Source organism: Saccopteryx leptura, chromosome 6, assembly GCF_036850995.1.
Source record: "Saccopteryx leptura isolate mSacLep1 chromosome 6, mSacLep1_pri_phased_curated, whole genome shotgun sequence".
Lineage (NCBI taxonomy): Eukaryota > Metazoa > Chordata > Mammalia > Chiroptera > Emballonuridae > Saccopteryx > Saccopteryx leptura.
This window is the reverse complement of record NC_089508.1, coordinates 68,292,092-68,318,157: the sequence shown is the minus strand read 5'-3', so window position 1 is coordinate 68,318,157 and position 26,066 is coordinate 68,292,092. Positions and strand designations below refer to the sequence as shown.

General features: G+C 37.1%; 1 protein-coding gene across 3 annotated transcripts in view; it reads right to left on the bottom strand.

Annotated features, from left to right (window-relative positions):
* DMXL2 (Dmx like 2) overlaps positions 1-26,066 on the bottom strand; it is a 203,306-nt gene that overhangs the window by 129,651 nt on the left and 47,589 nt on the right. For all 3 annotated transcript variants that reach the window (XM_066341820.1, XM_066341821.1, XM_066341822.1), the window contains exons 3-6: positions 23,673-23,744; positions 20,379-20,457; positions 19,449-19,584; positions 18,353-18,419 (exon numbers count right to left, since the gene is read on the bottom strand). In XM_066341820.1, the coding sequence (XP_066197917.1) occupies positions 18,353-18,419; positions 19,449-19,584; positions 20,379-20,457; positions 23,673-23,744 (354 nt within the window). The remainder of the gene's footprint in view (positions 1-18,352; positions 18,420-19,448; positions 19,585-20,378; positions 20,458-23,672; positions 23,745-26,066) is intronic.

The window sequence follows — 26,066 nt, the reverse complement described above, 5'->3', positions numbered from 1 at the left end:
TTTCATAACTGCTAATTATGAATTAAATGCTAAACTTTAGTTATGATATAAGCAAACCAAAGTAATATGAGCAGTACATGTGACTTTGTCTAAAATAAAAATCACAGATGACAGTATTTATATTATGGTTCTTCAGCTATCTCAAAATACTTTGCATACTCCTCACTACTCTGAAATTGTGAGTTATTACTAATTTACTGCTGAACTACTACACATGATTGCAGTTTTTTTTTTTTTGTAAAGTTGTACATTCCCTCTGTTTGTACTGTCATCAATTGTTGAGCAACTGCTTCTGTACCAAGTAAGTATTCAGCCAAAAAAAGTTGAATGTTCTACAACTAGAGATGAACTCAAAAGCCTTGGATAAATCCTGGTGTTCTTAGAAAATCTATCCTCACCTTATAATTATAAAGAGTAATATAAAACTTTTAATTCTATAACAACAATACAAATTCACTTTAATTCATGATTTTAAATGTAATTTTTTGTTATCGACTATACTAAAAGTACATGATATCTATTATCACACATTTTTAATATCTTGAATCTGTATTTTAATAACTATATCATTTTATAAATACAAAACTATGTAAAACTAAACATTATATTATTTGAGAATTCATACATGTGACACTATAAAAAAATAATAAAATAAAACATAAAATTAAGGATTCTGGTAGCCTGGATGGGAAGGGAAGGAGGCAATGCAAGCAGGAAGATAAAGAGCCAATTAGTATTATGTTTTTTGTCTCAAATTGGGTAATGAATTCATGTGTATTTAATTGTTATATCTTGTATATTCATGAAGTATTTATAGTTTAAAAAGGAGTACTCCTAGGGGGCGGCAAGATGGCGATGGAGTAGGCGGACATACCAACTTCCACCTCCTAGAACCAAAGTGGATTACAACTTAATTTTAAGAACCATCATCTGGAAAAACCAACTTTGGACTAAACTAAGAGGACTCTTTAACCAAGGAACACTGAAGAAGCCACACTGAGACTGGTAGGAAGAGTGGAAATGCGGAGAAGGCTGCCCAGCTCCCAGGCATGAACTGCAGCCCAGAGACACTAGTGTGGTGGGAAGTGAGTTTAGTGGAGAGGGGAGGGTCCTGAGCACCAGGAACAAAGCCCTAGCCTGCAGCATCAGAGCCTAGAAGAAGCATATGGACAGTATTTAGCTGTGAAACAAGTCAGGATACTGTCTGTGAGAAAGAGACAGATTTCTCAGTCCCAGGATTCGTCTTAAAGAGACCACACAGAAAACCTCTTTCACAACCACCCACCCAGGGCTCTGGGGAACAGGGAGAGATGAGAGGACCAGAGTAGCAGGAAGAGAGTGTAATCTAGGAGGCACAGGGAGAAACACTTTGAGGGACAGCCACCCTAACCCCTGGGCTGAGTCACCCACAAACCTAAAGTGAATATTTTCCCTGGAACCAGCAAAACCAGCAAAGGGAAGCAGGACACAAGCCAAACAAGCTCTCCCACGGCACTCAGAGCAGAGTTGCTTAGAAGGAGAAAGCCATCAGGAATACAGTATTGAGTGTTAGGATCTGAGCTCCATTGCCCCCACCCACACTGCTGAGGACTTGCTGGAGGGCGGGCAGTGGTGGAACGAGGAAGCGCAGTCTCATCAGCAGGGGTGGAAACCAGGAAGCCACAACTGAGACCCAGTGTGACCTCAGTCTAGCCCAGCAGGGGTGGAAGGGGCACACGAAAGCAGTCCGGCCTGGATGCAGGGCCAGGCAAGAAAGAGTGGTTGCAACTGCAATCCTGCCCGAAGGGAAAGAAAAGGCTGGGAACAGCAGAGACACTCGGCTAAGCATGGAGCCGGGCTTGTGGCCCAACAAGTGAGCAAAGCTCTGCCATAGGGGGGCGGGGTGAAAGCTGGGGAATAGGGGGAATCCCACAGCTGAGCATAGGTGCGCAGCCTTGCCCGAGGTGCCAAGGCTTGCAGCCCCACCCACTAGGGCAGGGAGAAGGCCGAAGCCTGCCAGGGCTTGCAGCCCAGGCACGTGAACACAGCCCCTCCTGTGGAGGAGAGGCAGAAATCACAGTGACAGCTGCAGCAGGACAGTGCCAGCAATGCCCATACCCTAACACCTGAGGCAGCTGCAGAGGGAGTGGTAGGCCTACAGACAGACCACATCTACGGAACAGAGGCCACACCCATTGAACTCCTGTAGCCACACCCTTCTTATACACAGACAGAATGGGAAGGCAGAGAAATGTAACCCAAATGAATCAAGAGAAATCCTCAAAAAAGGACTTGAATGAGTCAGATATAACCAAATTACTGAATGCAGAGTTTAAAATAATGATTGTTAGGATGCTCAAAGATCTTAGAACAACAACAGATGGACATAACAAACACCTAAATAGATAGCAAGTATAAAAAAGAACATTGAAATAATAAAAAAGAATCAGTCAGAAATGACAAACACAATATCAGAAATGAAGACCACAATGAAAGGAATTAAAAGCAGGATGGATAAAGCTGAGGATTGAATCAGCGAGTTAGAGGACAAGATAAACAAAAGCATGGAAGCAGAGCAGCAAAAGGAAAAGAGTCTCAAAAAGTCTGAGGAAACTCTAAGAGAGCTCTGTGACAACATGAAGAGAAATAACATCTGCATCATCGGGGTTCCTGAAGGAGAAGAGAAAGAACAAGGGATAGAGACTTTGTTCAATCATATCATAGCTGGAAACGTCCCTAAACTGATGCAGGAAAAAGTCACAAAAGTTCAAGGAGCACAGAGAATTCCACTAAAGAGAAACCCAAAGAAATCCACACCTAGACACATCATAATTAAAATACCAAAGCTAAGAGATAAAGAGAAAATATTAAAAGCTGCAAGAGAAAAAGAGGCTATTACCTAAAAAGGAGCCCCCATAAGGATGGCATCCAACTTCTCAACAGAAACACTTGAGGCCAGAAGGGAATGGCAAGAAATATTCAAAGTAATGAAGAACAAGAGCCTACAACCAAGACTTCTTTATCCAGCAAAGCTATCGTTTAAAATTGAAGGAGAGCCCTGGCCGGTTGGCTCAGTGGTAGAGCGTCGGCCTGGTGTGCAAGAGTCCTGGGTTTGATTCCCAGCCAGGGCACACAGGAGAAGCGCCCATCTGCTTCTCCACCCCTCCCCCTCTCCTCTCTGTCTCTCTCTTCCCCTCCCGCAGCCAAGGCTCCATTGGAGCAGAGTTGGCCCAGACGCTGAGGATGGCTCTATGGCATCAGTTCTCAACCTGTGGGTCACGACCACAGCGGGGGTCGAATGACCAAAACACAGGGATCGCCTAAAACCATCAGAAATACATATTTTATTTTAAAATGTATTGTATAATAAATATGTATTTTCCGATGGCTTTAGGCGACCCCTGTGTTTTGGTCGTTCGACCCCCGCCGGGGTCGCGACCCACAGGTTGAGAACCGCTGCTCTATGGCCTCTGCCTCAGGCGCTAGAATGGCTCTAGTTGCAACAGAGCAACGCCCCAGATGGGCAGAGCATTGCCCCCTGGTGGGCATGTCAAGTGGATCCCAGTTGGGTGCATGCAGGAGTCTGTCTGACTGCCTCCCCATTTCCAACTTCAGAAAAATACAAAAAAAAAAAAAATTGAAGGAGAAATAAAAAGCTTCCCAGACAAAAAAAAAAAAAAAAAACCTCAAGAAATTCATTACAACCAAACCAATGCTGCAAGAAATGTTAAGGGGCCTGTTGTAAACAGATCAAAGGGGGGAAAGAATATAGCAAAGGAGGAATACAGCTTTAAAGAATAAAATGGGGAAAAAAACCCAGAAGCGGACGTCACGGAAATGGCGCCGAGAGCAGCGCATCCGACAGATCTCCCCAAAATCTCAACAAATTTATCAACTAGAAACAGAAAAATTTATCCTCGGAGCATCCCGGAGTTCCACACACACACTGAAAGTGAAAGGACTGTTGCCAAGGAGGGAATACGCCTGTGGTGAGTCAACCCATACGTGCAGCTGCCCACGCCACGGTCCGGAGAGTCCTGGCCACCGGAGTGCACTAAGAAGCCGCACGCGCGCCCTGTGCCGCGGTCCGGGGAGTCCCGGCCACTGGCGTGCACTGAGAAGCCGCGCGCGCCCCCGTGCCGCAGTCCGGGAGGGGCGCCAAACCTGTCTTTCCTAGTCGGGAGATTCTCTCCGTGGGCGGGGCACCTCACCCAGCCATTCAAGCGTTGGGGGAGGGGCGCGCAGGCAGCCTGAAATACTCTCTGGAGCATAGCTGTGGATCCAATCACTGAAATTAGCTTAACCCACGAAATCTGCGCACCCACAGGGCTCTAATTGATAAGATCTCTCCCAGTTCAGCGATCCAAGACAAGAGGCATAATATTTTTCAGTGCCTTTCGCTAAAGGGGCAGGGGCAACTTCTGATTGACAGAGCCTCCATATTCAGGGATATACCTAACAAGAGGGACTTGGCAGATATTAAGATCTATACAGCAAGCAGCGAATAGTGCATCTTCTTCCCAGCCAAAACAGGCTACAAAGTGTGGAAAGCCTGGGTTGAGTGGTCCAACTGAATGGTAGGCGCTGAACAGTCACCTTGACAACAACTGACTCCCAGCCCCGCCTGATTACACTGGAGGCTCTGACTGCCAGAGCCTTACCCAGAGCCTTGCGCTGAGTGAGCATAGAGTGGGGATTTCCCAGCTCTTTGAGCCTCTTACTCCCCAGACAAAAGCAGTGGCAGCCTCATAGCTGGATCACCAGGCTGCTAATTCAGGAAGGGGAGACTAGGGGAGAGACTCCAGGAAAGCAAACTCTCTCATTGTTGGACTCTGCAAATGCCAACAAGCCTTGACTACCAGCGAGACTAAAGCCAATTATATGACATTGCCATAGAATCCCATCAACTGCAAATCCCTACCTAAGCGTGACACAGGGGCAGAATCTGGGGTACAGAGTCACCGACCAGGAAGAGGGAGAGAAAAGAAAAAGGAAGAAGTTAACCTCTCAAAATCAAGAAAAATCCAGTCTTTATAACTTGTTCCATTAATTCTTCGTTGTTGTTGTTTCTTTCTTCTTTCTTATTGCCTTTATTATTATTTGTATTTCCTCCACCTCGGTCCTTTTATTCTCTGCCCATCTTATGCTACCCTTTTCTTGAACTACACTACCCATGAGTGTTACATTTTATTTCTTTGCTTCATCCTTACTCTTCTTTAGGGTTACACTCCAAAACCCTTAACTCTCACTCTCTCCCCTTTTGTTTTCTTTTTGTTTTTTTTGTTGTTGTTTTTTCCCTTTCCTTTTTTTCTTCCTTCGTTTCTCTCTTTTTCTTATTTTTTCCTTTCTATTCGTTTCTTCTTTTCTCCTTTTACTTTTCCTCCCATTTAATCCTCAATCACGAACAAATTATTTAATTTGGGACTCAAGTTTTTTTGTTTTTTTGTTGTTGTTTGTTCTTTTTTTTTTATTTCCTTTTCTGCTTTTGTTCTTGGTTTTCCTTTATTAGTTTGTTTTTGTGGCATTTTGGGTACGTTTTACATTGCTTTTTAACTCCCTAGCATTCCTCCCAACCCAAAGTCTCCATTGTATTTAGTCTTCGCTCCACTTAATACAACAGATTTTTACTTATTATTTTTATTTTTTTCTTCTTTAAATATTATTATTTTTTTCTCCTTTTTTCTGTTTCCCTCTTATCCCTCTCATTATATCTCTTAGTCGACCATCACTTAAAAGCAAATCATTTTATGCTTGTCTAAGATATTCTCCCTTTTTTTTTTTTTTTTACATTTAGTAGGTCCCTACTCCCTTTTTTGCCCCTTGAACTCTTCACTCCAAATCAGGCCCTCCGTTATAGGCAGTTTTTGTTCCATTTAGCATAATATAATTCACAGGTCATCACAATATTTCCCTAAAGAGGTGAGAGGAGGGGAGGAGAAGAAAGAAAAAAGGGGGAAATAATAAATTATTACTTTTTTTGTGTGTGGAGTGTTTTCCCTTTTTTTTCCCCCCCTTTTTATTCTTTATTAATTCTAATTAACACTATCAACAAGACCACCTTCAGATGCCAATAAGAAAAAGGAAATCGATTATTATGGATACAAAAGATAGAGAGGTAACACAAATAGATGTGGGAAAATCTATGGAGAAAAGATTTAACATATTGTAAGCCTTGGAGCCAAATGACAGAGAATTTAAAATAGAAATCTTAAAAATACTCAGAGATATACAAGAAAACACAGAAAGGCAATTTAGGGAAATCAGAAAACAACTCAACAATCACAAAGAATATATTACCAAGGAAATTGAAACTATAAAAACAAATCAAACAGAAATGAAAAACTCAATTCACGAACTGAAAAACGAGATAACAAGCTTAGCTAATAGAACAGCCCAGACAGAAGATAGGATTAGTGAAATAGAAGACAAGCAACTTGAGGCACAACAGAGAGAAGAAGAAAGAGACTCAAAAATAATAAAAAACGAGAAAGCCCTACAGGAATTGTCTGACTCCATCAGAAAGAATAACATAAGAATAATAGGTATATCAGAGGGAGAAGAGAAAGAAAATGGAATGGAGAATATACTCAAACAAATAATAGATGAGAACTTCCCAAGCCTGTGGAAAGAACTAAAGCCTCAAATTCAAGAAGCAAACAGAACACCGAGTTTTCTTAACCTCAACAAACCCACTCCAAGGCACATCATAATGAAGATGACACAAACCAATGACAAAGAAAAAATTCTCAAGGCAGCCAGGGAAAAGAAGAATACAACATATAAAGGAAGACCTATTAGATTATCATCAGATTTCTCAGCAGAAATTCTATAAGCTAGAAGAGAGTGGACCCCAATATTCAAAGCCCTGAAAGAGAGGAACTTTCAGCCAAGAATACTATACCCATCAAAGCTATCCTTCAAGTACGAAGGAGATATAAAAACATTCACAAATACAGAAAAGATGAGAAAATTTATCATCAGAAAGCCCCCACTCCAGGAAATACTAAAGGGGGTTTTCCAACCAGATTCAAAGAACAAAAGAAAACAAAACCACAAGTAACAGCTCCACCAAGAAAACAATAAAACCAAACTTAAACTGTGACAACAAAAGAAAAAAAAGGGGAGAAAAGATGAAGATTAACAGTAGCAAAGGACGATGAAGCGCAGAAATACTCATAAGAAAGGGTACTACAATGAATATGGTAGGTACCCTTTTCATTACTTAATGGTAACCACCCTTGAAAAAACCACCACAAAAACACTTGACTTAAAAAAGGTAGCAACAGAAGAAAGAAGTATGGAATACAAACAAACAAAAACAAACAATAGAAAAACAAAAGAGAAGAATCAAACAAGATACAAAACTAACAGAAAGCAATTTATAAAATGGCAATAGGGAACCCACAAGTGTCAATAATTACACTAAATGTAAATGGATTAAACTTACCAATAAAAAGACACAGTAGCAGAATGGATTAAAAAAGAAAATCCAACTGTATGCTGCCTACAAGAAACTCATCTAAGCAACAAGGATAAAAACAAATTCAAAGTGAAAGGCTGGAAAACAATACTCCAAGCAAACAACACCCAAAAACAAAGCAGGTGTAGCAATACTCATATCTGATAATGCTGACTACAAGACAGAAAAAGTACTCAGAGACAAAAATGGTCATTTCATAATGATTAAGGGGACACTGAATCAAGAAGACATAACAATCCTTAATATATATGCACCAAACCAAGGAGCACCAAAATATATAAGACAGCTACTTATTGACCTTAAAACAAAAACTGACAAAAATACAATTAATACTTGGAGACCTCAATACACCGCTGACGGCTCTAGATCGGTCATCCAAACAGAGAATCAATAAAGATATAGTGGCCTTAAACAAAATACTAGAACACCTGGATATGATAGACATCTACAGGACACTTCATCCCAAAGCGACAGAGTATACATTTTTCTCTAGTGTACATGGAACATTCTCAAGAATTGACCATATGTTGGGCCACAAAGACAATATCAGCAAATTTAGAAAAATTGAAATTGTACCAAGCATATTCTCTGATCATAAAGCCTTGAAACTAGAATTCAACTGTAAAAAAGAGGGGGGAAAACCCACAAAATTGTGGAAACTAAACAACATACTTCTAAAAAATGAATGGGTCAAAGAAGAAATAAGTGCAGAGATCAAAAGATATATACAGACAAATGAAAATGAAAATACGACATATCAGAATCTCTGGGATGCAGCAAAAGCAGTAATAAGAGGAAAGTTCATATCACTTGAGGCCTATATGAACAAACAAGAGAGAGCCGAAGTAAACCACTTAACTTCACACCTTAAGGAGCTAGAAAAAGAAGAACAAAGACAACCCAAAACCAGCCGAAGAAAGGAGATAATAAAAATCAGAGCAGAAATAAACAAAATAGAGAACAGAAAAACTATAGAAAAAATCAATAAAACAAGGAGCTGGTTCTTTGAAAAGATCAACAAAATCGACAAATCCTTGGCAAGACTCACCAAGGAAAAAAGACACAGGACTCAAATAAATAAAATCCAAAATGAAAGAGAAGAAATCACCACAGACATCATAGATATACAAAGAATTATTGTAGAATACTATGAAAAACTATATGCCACCAAATACAACAATATAGAAGAAATGGATAAATTCCTAGAACAATACAACCTTCCTAAACTGAGTCATGAAGAAGCAGAAAGCCTAAACAGACCAATCAGCAGGGAGGAAATAGAAAAAACTATTAAAAACCTCCCCAAAAATAAAAGTCCAGGCCCAGACGGTTATACTAGTGAATTCTATCAAACATTCAAAGAAGACTTGGTTCCTATTCTACTCAAAGTCTTCCAAAAAATTGAAGAAGAAGCAATACTCCCAAACACATTTTATGAGGCCAACATAACCCTCATACCAAAACCAGGCAAGGATGGCACAATGAAAGAAAACTACAGACCAATATCTCTAATGAATACAGATGCTAAAATACTAAACAAAATACTGGCAAATCGAATACAACAACATATTAAAAAAATAATACATCATGATCAAGTGGGATTCATCCCAGAATCTCAAGGATGGTTCAACATACGCAAAACGGTTAACGTAATACACCATATCAACAAAACAAAGAACAAAAACCACATGATCTTATCAATAGATGTAGAAAAGGCTTTCGATAAAATACAACACAATTTTATGTTTAAGACTCTCAACAAAATGGGTATAGAAGGAAAATATCTCAACATGATAAAGGCCATATATGATAAACCATCAGCCAACATCATATTAAATGGCGTAAAACTGAGGACTTTCCACCTTAAATCAGGAACACGACAGGGTTGTCCACTCTCTCCACTCTTATTTAACGTGGTGCTAGAAGTTCTGGCCAGAGCAATCAGACAAGACAAAGAAATAAAAGGCATCCATATCGGAAAAGAAGAAGTAAAGGTATCACTTTTTGCTGATGATATGATCCTATACATCAAAAACCCAAAGGACTCCACAAAAAGATTACTAGAAACAATAAACCAATACAGTAAGGTCGCAGGATACAAAATTAACATACAAAAGTCCATAGCCTTTCTATATGCCAACAATGAAATATTAGAAAACGAACTCAAAAAAATAATCACCTTCACGATTGCAACAAAAAAAATAAAATACCTAGGAATAAACATAACAAAGAATGTAAAGGACCTATATAATGAAAACTACAAGGCATTGCTAAGAGAAATAGAAAAAGACACAATGAGATGGAAAAATATTCCTTGTTCTTGGATAGGAAGAATAAATATAATCAAAATGGCCATATTACCCAAAGTAATATATAAATTTAATGCAATTCCCATCAAAATTCCTATGACATTTTTTAAAGAAATGGAACAAAAAATCATAAGATTTATATGGAACTATAAAAAACCCCAAATAGCCAAAGCAATCCTAAGGAAAAAGAATGAAGCTGGGGGGATTACAATACCTGACTTTAAACTATATTATAGGGCCACAATAATCAAAACTGTATGGTATTGGCAGAAAAATAGACACTCAGACCAATGGAACAGAATAGAAAGCCCAGAAATAAAACCACATATATATGGTCAAATAATCTTTGATAAAGGGGCCAACAACACAAAATGGAGAAAAGAAAGCCTCTTCAACAAATGGTGTTGGGAAAACTGGAAAGCCACATGCAAAAGAATGAAACTCAACTACAGCCTGTCCCCATGTACTAAAATTAATTCAAAATGGATCAAAGACCTAAATATAAGATCTGAAACAATAAAGAACATAGAAGAAGACATAGGTACTAAACTCATGGACCTGGGTTTTAAAGAACATTTTATGAACTTGACTCCAATGGCAAGAGAAGTGAAGGCAAAGATAAATGAATGGGACTACATCAGAATAAAAAGTTTTTGCTCAGCAAGAGAAACTGATATCAAAATAAACAGACAGCCAACTAATTGGGAACTGATATTTTCAAACAACAGCTCAGATAAGGGCCTAATATTCAAAATTTACAAAGAACTCATAAAACTCAACAACAAACAAACAAACAATCCAATAAAAAAATGGGAAGAGGACATGAACAGACACTTCTCCCACGAAGAAATACAAATGGCCAACAGATATATGAAAAGATGCTCAGCTTCATTAGTTATTAGAGAAATGCAAATCAAAACTACAATGAGATACCACCTCACCCCTGTTAGATTAGCTATTATCAACAAGATGGGTAATAGCAAATGTTGGAGAGGCTGTGGAGAAAAAGGAACCCTCATACACTGTTGGTGGGAATGTAAAGTAGTACAACCATTATGGAAGAAAGTATGGTGGTTCCTCAAAAAACTGCAAATAGAACTACCTTATGACCCAGCAATCCCTCTACTGGGTATATACCCCAAAACCTCAGAATCATTGATACGTAAAGACACATGTAGCCCCATGTTCATTGCAGCACTGTTCACAGTGGCCAAGACATGGAAACAACCAAAAAGCCCTTCAATAGAAGACTGGATAAAGAAGATGTGGCACATATACACTATGGAATACTACTCAGCCATAAGAAATGATGACATCAGATCATTTACAGCAAAATGGTGGGATCTTGATAACATTATACGGAGTGAAATAAGTAAATCAGAAAAAAACAAGAACTACATGATTCCATACACTGGTGGAACATAAAAACGAGACTAAGAGACATGGACAAGAGAGTGGTGGTTACCAGGGGTGGGGGGAGGGAGGAAGCAGGAGGGAGGGAGGGAGAGAGTTAGGGGGAGGGGGAGGGGCACAGAGATAACTAGATAGAGGGTGACGGAGGACAATCTGACTCTGGGTGAGGGGTATGCAACATAATTTAATGACAAGATAACCTAGACATGTTTTCTTTGAATATATGTACCCTGAATTATTAATGTCATTCCATTAACATTAATAAAAATTTATAAAAAAAAAGAATAAAATGGAAATAAACTACATATCAATAATAACCTTAAATGTAAATGGATTAAATGATCCAATCATAAGACATAGGGTAGCTGCATGGATAAGAAAACAGGACCTATACATATGCTATCTACAAGAGACATACCTTAAAACAAAAGATGCATATAGACTGAAGGTAAAATTATGGAAAAAATATTTCATGCAAATGGAAATGAAAAACAAAGCTGGGGTAACAATACTTATATCAGACAAAATGGACTTCAAAACAAAGGCTATAGTAAGAGATAAAGAAGGTGAGTACATAATGATAAAGGGAGCAATCCAACAGGAAGATATAACCATTATAAATATCTATGCACCTAATTTAGGAGCACCTAAATATATAAACAGACTTTGATGAATATAAAGGGCAAGATCAACAGCAATACTATAATAGTAGGGAATTTCAATACCCCACTAAGATCACTAGATAGATCTTCAAGAAAGAAAATTAACAAAGAAACAGCAGAGTTAAAGGACACACTATATCAACTCGATTTAATAAATATCTTCAGAACCTTTCACCCTAAAGCAGCAGAATATACATTCTTTTCAAGTGCTCATGGTACATTCTCTAGGATAGACCACATGTTAGGCACAAAGCGGTCTCAACAAATTTAAGGAGATTGAAATCATATTAAACATTTTCTCTGATCACAATGGCATAAAACTAGAAATCAACCACAACAGAAAACTGAAAAATACTCAAACACTTGAGAACTAAATAGCATGTTATTAAATAATGAATGGGTTAACAATGAGAATAACAACTCAAAATTTATGGGACACAGCAAAAGCAGTACTGAGAGGGAAGTTGATACCATTACAGGCATACCTTAAGAAGCTAGAAAAAGCTCAAATAAACAACTTAACCCTGCATCTAAAAGAACTAGTAAAAGAACAGCAAGTAAAGCCCAGAGGTATTAGAAGGAAGGAAATTATAAAGATCAGAGTGGAAATAAATGACATAGAGGCTAAAGAAATAATACAGAGGATCAATGAAACCAGGAGCTGGTTCTTTGAAAGGGTAAACAAGATAGATGAAACTTTAACCAAACTCACCAAGAAAGAAAGAGAGAGGACTCAAATAAATAAAATTAGAAATGAGACAGGAGAAATAACAAATGACATAACAGAAATACAAAGGATTTTAAGAAAATACCATGAAGAACTGTATGCCAAAAAATTAGACAACCTAGATGAAATGGACAAATTCCTTGAAACATATAATCTTTAAAAATCAATCTGGAAGAATCAGAAAATTTGAATGACAACAAATGAGATCAAAACAGTTATTAAAAACTCCCAACAAACAAAAGTCCTTGGCCTGATGGCTTCACAAGTGAATTCTACCAAATATTCAAAGAAGAACTAACTCCCATCCTTTTCAAGCTATTTCAAAAAATTCAAGAGGAAGCAAGACTTTCAAGTACCTTTTATGAGGCGAGCATAATTCTGATTTAAAAACCAGGCAAAGACAACACAAAGAAAGAAAACTATAGGCCAATATCCCTGATGAATTTAGATGCTAAAATCCTCAACAAAATATTATCAAACTGGATCCAACAATATATGAAAAAAATCATACACCATGATCAAGTGGGATTTATTCTGAAGAGGCAAGGCTGGTACAATATTTGCAAATCAATCAATGCAATTCATCACATGAACAAAAGGAAGGAGAAAAACCATATGATAATTTCAATAGATACAGAAAAAGCATTTGATAAAACCCAGCACCCATTCATGATTAAAACCCTCAGCACAGTGGAAATACAGGGAACATACCTCAACACGATAAAGGCCATCTATGACAAATCCACAGCCAGCATCATACTCAATGGGCAAAAATTAAAAGCAATCCCCTGAAGATCAGAAACAAGGCAGGGGTGCCCCCTTTCACCACTCTAATTCAACATAGTTCTGGAAGTCCTAGCCACAGCAATCAGACAAGTAGAAGAAATAAAAGGCATCCAAATTGGAAAAGAAGAGGTAAAACTATCATTATTTGCAGATGATATGATATTGTATATAGAAAGCCCTAAAGTCTCAGTCAAAAAACTACTGGACCTGATAAATGAATTCAGCAAGGTGGCAGGATATAAAATTAATACTCAGAAATTGGAGTATTAATTTTTATACACCAACAATGAACTGTCAGAAAGAGAAATTAAGGAAACAATCCCCTTCACTATTGCAATCAAAAACATAAAGTACCTAGGAGTAAATTTAACCAAGTAGATTAAAGACTTGTACTTGGAAAATTATAAAACATTGATAAAAGAAATCAAGGAAGGCTCTGGCCGGTTGGCTCAGCGGTAGAGCGTCGGCCTGGCATGCAGGAGTCCCGCGTTTAATTCCCGGCCAGGGCACACAGGAGAAGCGCCCATCTGCTTCTCCACCCCTCCCCCTCTCCTTCCTCTCTGTCTCTCTCTTCCCCTCCCACAACCAAGGCTCCATTGGAGCAAAGTTGGCTCGGGCGCTGGGGATGGCTCTATGGCCTCTGCCTCAGGTGCTAGAATGGCTCTGGTTGCAACAGAGCAACGCCCCAGATGGGCAGAGCATCGCCCCCTGGTGAGCATGCCGGTGGATCCCGGTTGGGCGCATGCAAGAGTCTGTCTGACTGCCTCCCTGTTTCCAACTATAAAAAATACAAAAAAAAAAAAAGGAAAGAAAAGAAATCAAGGAAGATATAAACAAGTGTAAGCATATACCGTGCTCACGGTTAGGAAGAATAAACATCATTAAAATGTCTATATTACTCAAAACAATTTATAAATTCAATGCAATGCCAATGACATACTTCAAAGATATAGAACACATATTCCAAAAATATATATGGAACCAAAAGAGAACACGAATAGCCTCAGCAATCTTGAAAAGGAAGAATAAAGTGGGAGGTATCACACTTCCTGATATCAAGTCATATTACAAGGCCATTGTACTCAAAACAGCCTGGTACTGGCATAAGAACAGGCATATAGATCAATGGAACAGAACAGAGAACCCAGAAATAAACCCACACCTTTATGGACAACCGATATTTGACAAAGGAGATAAGAGCATACAATGAAGTAAAGACAGCCTCTTTAACAAATGGTGTTGGGAAAATTGAACAGCTACCTGCAAAAAAATGAAACTAGACCACCAACTTATACTATTCACAGAAATAAACTCAAAATGGATAAAAGACTTAAATGTAAGTCATGAAACCATAAACATCTTAGAAGAAAACATAGGCAGTAAGCTCTCTGACATCTTTTGCAGCAATATATTTGCTGATTAATCTCCACGGGCAAGTAAAATAAGAGACAGAATAAACAAATGGAATTATATCAAATGAAAAAGCTTTTGCACAGCTAAAGACAATAAGAACAAAAAAAAAGACAATAAGAACAGAATAAAAAGACAAACTACACAATGGGAGAACATATTCGACAACACATCTGATAAGGGGTTAATAACCAAAATTTATAAAGAACTTGTAAAACTCAACACCAGGAACGTAAACAATCCAATCAAAAAATGGGCAAAAGAAATGAATAGACCCTTCTACAAAGAGGACATACAGATGGCCAATAGGCATATGAAAAAATGTTCCATATCACTAATCATTAGAGAAATGAAAATTAAAACCACAATGAGATATCACCTCACACCAGTCAGAATGGCGCTCATCCAGAAAACAACACAGCATAAGTGCTGGCAAGGATGTGGAGAAAAGGGAACCCTCCTGCACTGCTGGTGGGAATGCAGACTGGTGCAGCCACTGTGGAAAACAGTATGGAGATTCCTCAAAAAATTAAAAATCAAACTGCCTTTTGGCCCAGCTATCCCACTTTTAAGAATATACCCCAAGAGCACCATAGCACTGTTTCAAAAGGAGAAATGCACCTCCATGTTTACGGCAGCATTGTTCACAATAGTGAAGATCTGGAAACAGCCCAAGTGTCCGTCAGTGGAGGAGTGGATTAAAAAGCTGTGGTACATATACACAATAGAATATTATGCAGCCCTGAGGAAGAAGGAAATCTTACCTTTTGTAACAACATGGATGGACCTGGAAACTATTACACTAAGTGAAATAAGCCAGGAAGAAAAAGAAAAATATCATATCACCTCACTCATTTGAGGAATCCAATGAACAATGTCAACTGAGCAACAGAACTGAGACAGAGAAGAGATCAAAGGGACCAGAGAAAAAGAGGACAGAGAAAAAGGGGATGATAGGATGGGATAAACCTGAAGGGAAGGGGGGAAGGCGCTATGTGGAGGGGGACAAGGTAGATGTTGAGGGGAATAGGGGGAGGGGGAGATGCATTCAGGGCAACACTAGAATCTATGTAAACACAATAAATTAAAATCAATAAAAAAAAAGAATTATGGACTTAACACTTCTGGGAAGATGTGGTTTTCTCTATTTTTCTCATTTAAATATACCTAAAAGTCCTGCACATATGTAAAATTATATATAACTTTTACATATATTATGTTATATAACATGATATATAACAATTATATATATTATATATGTTTTATATGTATAATATTATATATAAACAATTCAAACTGTTGGGTTTTTTTACTGTAGGTAAGGTGAAAAAAAAAAGTAATCCTAGAATAAGGAAAAAACTCTTGAAATTTAAAAATTAATAGCAAGAAATAATTATTCCAGAGTTTAAGCTGGAAAAATACACCCCAAAATTAAACAAAGACATATAGAAATTTAAAAAATATTGGGGTTTTTTTATTATTCCATTGATTTGAGATGGGGTGGGGATGGGAGGAAGGGGAGAGGGTGGAAGAAGGAGCAGAGAGAGAGAGAGAGGCATCAACTAATTTTTCCACTTAGTTATTCCATTTAGTTGTGCATTCATTGGGTGCTTCTTGTATGTGCCCTAACTGGGGATCAAACCAGGAACCTCAGCATACCAGGACCACGCTCTATCTACTGAACGGCCCAACCAGGGCCTGAAATTTTTTTTTTTTAATTAAAAAAATGAAAAGATAGAAAAAGAGATGAGGAAAAAGGAAGGATCAGTACAGAGGATCCACATCTAAACAAAAGGAGAACCAGAAAGAGACAAAAGACAACATGAAAGGAAAAGAACAACACAAAAGAAGTAATATAATCTCCCTACCCTGGCCAGTTGGCTCAGCGGTAGAGCATCAGCCTGGCGTGTGGAAGCCCCAGGTTCAATTCCTAGTCAGGGCACACAGGAGAAGCGCCCATCTGCTTCTCCACCCTTCCCCCTCTCCTTCCTCTCTGTCTCTCTCTTCCCCTCCCGCAGCTGAGGCTCCATTGGAGCAAAGTTGGCCCAGGCACTGTGGATGGCTCTGTGGCCTCTGCCTCAGGCGCTAGAATGGCTCTGGTCGCAAGGGAGCAATGCCCAGATGGGCTGAGAGCATCGCCCCTGGTGGGCATGCCAGGTGGATCCCGGTCGGGCACATGCGGGAGTCTGTCTGACTGCCTCCCCGCTTCTAACTTCGGAAAAAAATACAAAAAAATAAAAATAAAAAAGTAATCTCCCTGAACTAAAGGATATGAGTTTTCCAATTAAACAGGCCCACCAAATTACCTACACATAAAAGTCTTTATCCCACAGAGATACACACTAAAATATTTATAGATGACTTCCTACACCATGACATCATCATGAAATTTCAGAACATTGGGGATAAATCTGAAGATTCTTAAAGCCTTTATAAGCTGAAGATGGGGAAATATAGTCATAATGGCATTTTACTCCTTGAATGGCAACATTAGAAGCTAAAAAAGGCAATAGAACTATGACTTAAAAAATTCTGGGCAAAAGATATTTTCAACCCAATTCTCTGCCCAGCCAAATCAAGCATAAAACAGAAGAAATTTTTGTTCAGATTTATAAGGCCTCAATGCATTTTTTCACATTCAACATTTATAAGGAATCTACTAGAGGATATTCCCACAAAATAAGGAAAGAGGAAGATAAATGACACTAAGAAACAGGAAATTCAACCAAGGAAATAATCAAAGACAATTTCCGGAGACTGCTAAAAGTAAATCCCAAAATCACAGCTCTACCTTAGACTTGGAGAGAACTAAGCCAGGCTGGAACAAAGAGAACACACATCTCCAAGATACCTCCTCTTTGGGATTATAATGAGAAGATACAAAAACTGTCAGAGGTTTAGGAGATGAATTAGGTACATAGAAAACTAAGCAAATAATAAAACAAAGTAATTATAAACACCAAAGTAATTATTCTGTGAAGAATATTCTGCATAATCAATAATGCAAACAATACATACTGATATATGCAAAATTATGAGATACCTAGATCAGTAGATGGGAAAAAGGGAAATGAATATGTATATGTGTTAGAAGTAAAGATAGGTTTGGAATGATCAGCTAGAAAACTGAAGTCTCAGCTGCCTTAGGAGGAAGGCAAGAGGTGATACATAAAAATAAAGAAAGAAGAACCAGGAAATGAGAGCAAAAGCAAGTTGTTTAGGAATATGAGAGGAAGTACCAAAACACACAGTTTGACAAATAACTGCCTCCAGGAAGACGGGAGTGATTCTTTTCATTGTGACTCTGTTTTACTTTTAAATTATGGACATGCACTATTTTCAAAACAAAATTAATTTTTTAAAACAGACTTTTTCTAAAAGGTTATATAAGAAGAAGAATAAAAGCCATTATTTCCTAAGTGCCTACTGCCTATGGGAAGCATACCTGATCGTTTACAAATCTATCACTATTCCTCAGGCCACCTTTGCAGAGTAATATTATCCTAATTTTACAGATGAGAAAACTAAAAAGAAAAATAGGAACATTTTTGTTCTGTTTCTTTTATGTTTTTTTTGGTCCTTTTACCTTTCCAGCAGTAGCAAAATATTCACCATCAGGGGACCATTCCATCAAATGTACAGACACTGAAGTTCTAAAAATAAAAAAAATTAAAGAGTTAACATTTTTGAAATCTGGAAAACTATATATAAACGGTTAAAATAATATTTTTAACATCATCAGAACTAGAGTATTTTTAACTCTCTAAAAATAAAGTATTTCAGCTCTGGTGGGCTGGTTCAGTGGTAGAGTGTTGGCCTGTCATATGGACGTCCCAGATTCGATTCTTAGGGCACACAGGAGAAGTGACCATCTGCTTCTCCACCCTTCCCCCTCCCCTTCTCTCTATCTCTCTTCCACTCCGCAGCCATGGCTCTATAGCCTCACCTTAGGCGCTAAAATAGCTCAGTTGCTGAGCAAGAGCAATGGCCCCAGATGGGGAAGAGCATCACCGGGGGAGGGGGCTTGCCTGGTTGATCCCAGTCGGGGCACATGCAGGACTCTCACTCTGCATCCCCGCTTCTCACTTAAGAAAACTTTTAAAAATAAATAAATAACGTATTTCTCCTCCCTAAAAATACGAATTAATTAAAACTAATGGTGTCACTCTGGGTGTCCAAAAAGAAGTGCAATTAACATAAATGATATCTCTACCTACAAGTCCCACCACCAACATCCTAAATATATATAGCATGTTAATAACTAAGCTCATCATCTTCCTTGGCTAATTGGTCCCCTTCACATAATGCATATTGTTGATAGTTCAGCCATCCATCTACTTAAAAAAGTGGCTGGCAACTTTCACATCTTTCTCTCCTACCACAATCACGTCTCTTCCATTAAGGAGTAATTCCTATGTACCAACCCTGTCAACCCCAGTCCTGAGGTTATACTATAAAATATTTTGTCCTTTTCTTAATCAACTATAGCATAGATTGAAGGATGATATGATAATGAGTTCTTGTTAGAAAAATTCTACTCTATAGGCTTCTAAATGCAATGGTAATTTAGAAAAATAACGATGATTGTGACAGGATATTAAGATGACTGTGAAAGGGAACATACACATACTTTAGGAACTTTTTTTAAATTAATAAACATGACAAAAGAGTTAGACACTAACTTGCACTGCCAGATGCATTTCCAATCGTTTAAAACAAGAGGAATTTTATTATCAATTTCTTCCTCTTCTTCCAGAATGTCATCTCCTGGAGGAGCCCACAACTGAATAGAATCAGTTGCTGTCAACAATCTGTTATCTGAAAATTAAAGAATGTTCTCATGAATAAGCAAAAATTATCTAGAGAAAGATACATGTGGTCTTCTAAATTATATTTTGAAAAATAATATTGCACAACACTTGCAGTATATCCATTTAAAAGTTGTAAGAATTCACTAAACAATAAAGAGTAGTTATTGGGAGAAAACTGAAAATAAAAAACTGCTTTACTGGTGAAGAGCTATTATGTATCAGGTTAACCTTTAAAAAAGAAAAAGCAGAAGAATAAAAAAAAAAGCCCAAGAAATACCAAGAAATATCAAGATGTAAGGTGTAATTAAAAATTAATGACATTTGTTTTTCTATTGATATATAAAATTCACCCTCATTAACTGTGAACATAAACAGCGACAAAGGCCATTATCATTAGAGATTTCTAATTTTTCAAAATTAAAGACAGTAACTTCCTGAAGTACAAATAACAACACAAGATAGGTTTTGTTTTGTTTTTGATCCTGTTTAATTTCTTACTTTCCTTTTTAATAAATACAGTTAAGGGTAAAATGCAGCACATGTTCACTAAAGGAACAAATCATCACTGTTTTTAAAATAAATATTCAAAGACGGGGGTAAGGGGGAGGCCAGAACTAATAATAAATAAATTTAGCACTGTATGAAGCAGTTTATACCAAGAAGAAAAAAGTATACTCATTCACACTAGCAAAAACATAAATACTATTGGTCATTTTTATTATGAGACTATATCACATTGTAATCATACATTTAAAACAAATTATTTACTTTTCATAATTTTTAAATATAATCACTGAATACCTTGAGGGTCCCATGCTAAATTGTATGTCACAGAACTCAAAAAAAATTGCCCAGTTTTAAGCCACTGACACTTGAGTTGCTGAAACATAAAGAGAAAGAAAAAGGTATATTTTTAAAATAATATCCACAAACACTACCATTTCATCATTTTCTTCAACTTAAGACCTTATGATCTAAAACAAAGATGTAAATATTTCACTATTATTTTCAAAATACTGTTTTAAACAGAAAACTTCCAAAGGTTCCACTTACTTTTTATCCTACCATATCTAGTTGCTCGCCATGCCCAAACAAAGCATGTTCTGTCAGGCCTTCTTCCATACCTACAAACACATTCTTACACTTAAAATATCCAATCCTCTCTTCAACTGCCAATTCCTATGCTTACATCAAGATCTAGCTAAATCGTCACCTCTGCTGTGAAGCCTTTTCTGACATCCTAGCAGCACTCATATATCATTATAACATTGGTCACACTAAATTATTATTTGTTCATATGTCTGATTCTCCTATGACATCACAACTCCTCTAGGGCAGAAATTATGTCTTTTGTGCTGTAATGAATGGTTAGTATGCAGATATTCCAAAAATGTTTACAAAAATAAATTCACCTTAGAAAGAAGTGCAATGCCTAAAATAAAACTAGATAGACCTCCCAAAAAGTCAAAAAATTTGAATTATCTAATATATAAAATCCACAAACCTGACCTATATTATATTTATTTAATATATAAAATCCACAAACCTGACCTATATTTATTTAAATAATTTCCATCCTTTTTCCCTATTATTTTCATTCTAAAAGGTAGAGAGAAGATTTAAAGGTTAAAAGTCAAAGGCCTTTACCATGAAATATAGGTTCTAGGTAAAAAGAAGTTTAGATATTTCTTTGTAGTAGATAAATATAAAATGACCTTTTGTGGAAGTATTCTGCAATGTAAAGCTATGTGACCTTAGGCAAATTATACATTAACTGCATGGACAACAATATTAATAAATGGTAATTCCTTCTCTCTTTACAATATTTTTAGTATATTTAACAATTAAATATTTTACTCAAGATTTGACTGGCAGAAGCAGAATTTTAGATTATAACTGCAACTTGAATTTTATTATCCAAAACTAATTTTATATTTTTTATTCACGGAAAATGTTTTTTTTCTACCACAGTCACAATTGTATTTTAAATACTGTTGAACAAGTGTATTTCAAAGTAATTATTAAATAATTTCTAAAATGATTAACCTCCCAATATACTCTTTCCTTTAGTATTTCTTGGAATATAATCTGTGAACCAAATACATAGCAGAAATTTAGACAGTGAGGCCTGGAATTTGAATTTTTAGTAAGTACTCTAGGTCAGTGGTCCCAACCCCCGGGCCGCGGACTGGTACTGGTCCATGGGCCATTTGGTACCAGTCCACAGAAAAAGAATAAATAACTTACATTATTTCCGTTTTATTTATATTTAAGTCTGAACGATGTTTTATTTTTTAAAGTAACCAGATTCCCTCTGTTATATCTATCTAAGACATACTCTTGATGCTTGTCTCGGTCACCTGATACATGTATCCGTCCCACCCTAAAGGCCGGTCCGTGAAAATATTTTCTGACATTAAACCGGTCCATGGTCCAAAAAAGGTTGGGGACCACTGCTCTAGGTGACTCTTATTTAACACACTCTAAAATTTATTATCCATTATCATAGGGAAAGACTAATATTTTAAATGGTATTTTTTAGAAGTTCAAAAAGAAATTCAAATATGTACATTTAATGAAATATCAAAACCACTTCTTTTAATGTACTTAAGAATATATACTATTAAAAATTACTGGTAAATATATACTCTTGGAATTCAATTGTACATTGGCAGTTTTGACTGAGTAATGATGGAGTTCTAATTCATGTAGTGGTTTTTAAAGGGGTTAATAATCCTAATAATATGAGATTTTCTGAATATTAAGTAATACAGCACACAGAATGAACCTTAATAGACTACTGAGCTGCTAAGTGAATTTACCTAAGCTCCTAACTCCATTCAACAAATATTTATGAGACTCTGATGCTCCAGATACATTCTAAAGCAGAGGTCGGGAACCTTTTTGGCTGAGAGAGCCATAAACGCCACATATTTTAAAATGTAATTCCATGAGAGCCATACAATGACCCATGTATACAATACATTATGCATTATCCAATAAAAATTTGGTGTTGTCCTGGAGGACAGCTGTGATTGGCTCCAGCCACCTGCAACCATGAATATGAGCAGTAGGAATTGAATGGATTGTAATACATGAGAATGTTTTATATTTTTAATGTTATTATTTTTTTTATTAAAGATTTGTCTGCGAGCCAGATGCAGCCATCAAAAGAGCCAGATCTGGCTCGCGAGCCATAGGTTCCCAACCCCTGTTCTAAAGTATCTGGATTCTAGGGTTGCATCAGTGAACAAAAAACAAAAACTAAGCCCAGCCCCCTACCCCCATGGAGCTTACATTCTAAACAGTAAACAATAAATAAGTAAACAAGATAAGCACTACACAAAAGTATTAAAAATAGAAGATGGAGGTTAGAATAAAGGTGGTAAATGCAAGTGACAATCTTTAAAAGGGTAGTCAAGGTAGAACCCATTGAGAAGGTATTATTAGCAAAAACTTAAACTCTAGGGCCAGCTCCTGTTATCTGCAGGAGCTGGCCCTAGAGCTATCTAGAGAAAGAATATTCCAGACAAAGAACAAGCAATGCAAAGGCCCTAAGATAGGAGAATAACTGTTCTAAGAACAGTAAAAACACCAGCGTGGCTGGAATGATATCAGAGAGAACAGAATAGTAAGAGATGAGCTGTGAGTACTAGTAGTAAGTGGGTGCTGGGGGGAAGAAAAGCAGCAATCCATTTTAAGGCTTTCTGACTTTGAATCTGAGGGCAATATGAAGCCATTGTAGAATTTTAAGCAGAGAACTATCATAATCTGCTCTGTTGAGAACAGAGAAGGATAGAGAGAAGGATAGAAAACAGAGACTAGTAATCTAGACAAGAGATAACAGTAGTTCAACTTGGGTACATCCCAATTAACAAGGTAAATTTCAATTAGCAATATTCCAGAAAACTAACTTTCTACAAAGCATAGGGATATATTCCTAGTGCATATAAAAGGTCTTACCCCAAAGCATCAGACTAACTTCACATTGATATTCCAGACCACCTTCAGCACTAACCCTTAAGGAGCTCTTTCTCGCTATCACTTCATTCTAAACTTAATTCTTAAAGTTTTCTACTATCATTTAATACTTACACAATTTCTCTTATGAGAATTTACACCCAAGGGCTCAAAAATACAAACAGCATTACCATACGAAGCTGCAATCTAAAAAAAGAATAGACAAAGCATTAATATTTAGGAAAAGAAAAAACAAAGATAACCTTGTTTTCACAATAATGTATAAACTAATTACGTATAATACAACCCCAATACAGTATTCGTGGTTTATTCCTTTCCATAAACATAACTGGAAGAGTACTGAACTTAAGAAACTCTTCTCTCTTACCATAAATTCAGTAGGCTTTATTGCACATATCAAATACAAGGCTGACCTATTCAAAGAAATCATTGCTTTCTACAAGAATTTTTATCTTGTCAAGATAGAAATAACTTTATTAACAAAAACACATTTCAATGGTACATCTGTCAAAAACTTTATAGTTAAGTAAATATAATATAAAAACCATGAGAAGTAGCAAAAGACATCAAAAAGTAACAGGTATTAAAAATATATCAAATAAAATGACATTAATGATAACATCAAACAAAATACCAACTGGGAAAACCAGCTAGAAGGAATACAGAAATGGACTAAGAAATCAGAGAGATATCAGCTGCAACTGCAGGAGAAAGAGTTGCTACAGACATCTGCAGTGGACTTAGCTAGCTATGAATTTGGGGACCGGGAGGACTCTGCTCTAGGTCATATACCTGCTATGAAGGGATATAAATCCCTCTGTTCCTAGAAACTACCAGAGCCTGCTTTCCAATAATTCCTTGAAGCCATTTCCCAGTTCATCCTCCTTTTGACAAGAGGAAATCAACTACAGGGAACAGACCAAAAACCATCCCTTCTGACACATCTGGACCTATCAGTTAACTCATAAAACTAAATTATGTATATATATTAAGGCCAGCCAAAAGGTCTACTGTATTTTCAGGCTACTCTCATGCCAGAAAGTGATTTTAACTGTTACTTAATATATGACATTCTTTCCAAGAAACAGCTTTTAATCCACAATGGTGGGAGGAAGCTACTTAAAATGCCTGGCTGAGGTAATACTTAGGGACAAAAAGGGTTATGAATGATCACTTCAATATGTCAATGAATGAGTGAATGATTATAGATGACTAACACAGGTTATAAATGTGAAAGGCCCTGGCAGGTTGGCTCAGTGGTAGAGTGTTGGCCCGGCATATGGATGTCCCAGGTTCAATTCCCAGTCAGAGCACACAGGAGAAATAACCAACTGCTTCTTCACCCCTCCCTCCCTTCTCTCCCCACCCCAGTAGCGATGGCTCAACCAGTGATTGGTTGGAGTGCATATTCCCTGGGAGCTGAGGATGGCTCCGTGGAGACTCTGCCTCAGGCACTAAAAGTAGTTCAGTTGAGAGCATGGCTTCAGATGGGCAGAGCACTGGCCCTAGACAGGGGTTGCCAGGTGGATCTCAGTTGGGGCACGTGCAGGAGTCTGTCTCTCTATCTCCCCTCCTCCCAGTTGGAAAAGAAGAAAAATAAATTAAATAAATAAGTAAATGTGAGAGTATCACAAGGACTGGGGATAAAGGAAATAAAACATAATACATCAAAGATGTCACAATTTTGCCTTCTTTACTTTCAACCAGGTAAGAAAAAGTAGAAACACCAACGTCTTACATACTTTTTTAAAACTTTGCTCGCAGATAATGTTTATTGTGATTATCATCACCTAAATAATTTACTAAAATTAATCTCCGACAACTATTGTCCATCTCTAGGTAGGTTTAAAGCTACCCTGTTGTCCCTAAGGAGATGAGTAATAAAAAAGTAATGAAAGAAATTTGACACTTTCAATGTTCCCTAAAAAGTAAACAATGCTAGCTTAAGGAAAACAATGAGAAAAAAAATCAGAAAAGCAATAAACAAATATCAGAAAACGATAGGAAATCCAGTGTGCAATATTAGGTCAACTGTATCACTGGATTGTCATATTACAGTACGTTTACACAAATACTAAAGCTTGATACCAGCAGCAGAGTGAGACAGTAGAAATGGCATAATTTATTATTTAACATAAGTTTGCATGATTACTATTTATCACCATGAATATTATGATTTAACATATCCTTGATAAAATTTATTACTCAGTAAAGAAAAATTTCTAGAACACTAAGACTGTTTAAATTATTACAATTATTATAGCAAAAAAATCTCATTTTCATACGCTTGTAGAGCCATTCAACTCTGCTATTAGCCTTACTGAATTGCTAGAGTATACAATATGCTCTATTTAGTTTACATATAACCAAAATTTGATGTACATTATGCTTGCAATTTTGGAGAAAGGATACATGTGGTGAAATTTTAACTATTTCAAAACAAACCCTCTTTTAAAGTCTGAAAGAATGGATTTTAAGATTCTTCACTCAACAAATAAACTTTTATTA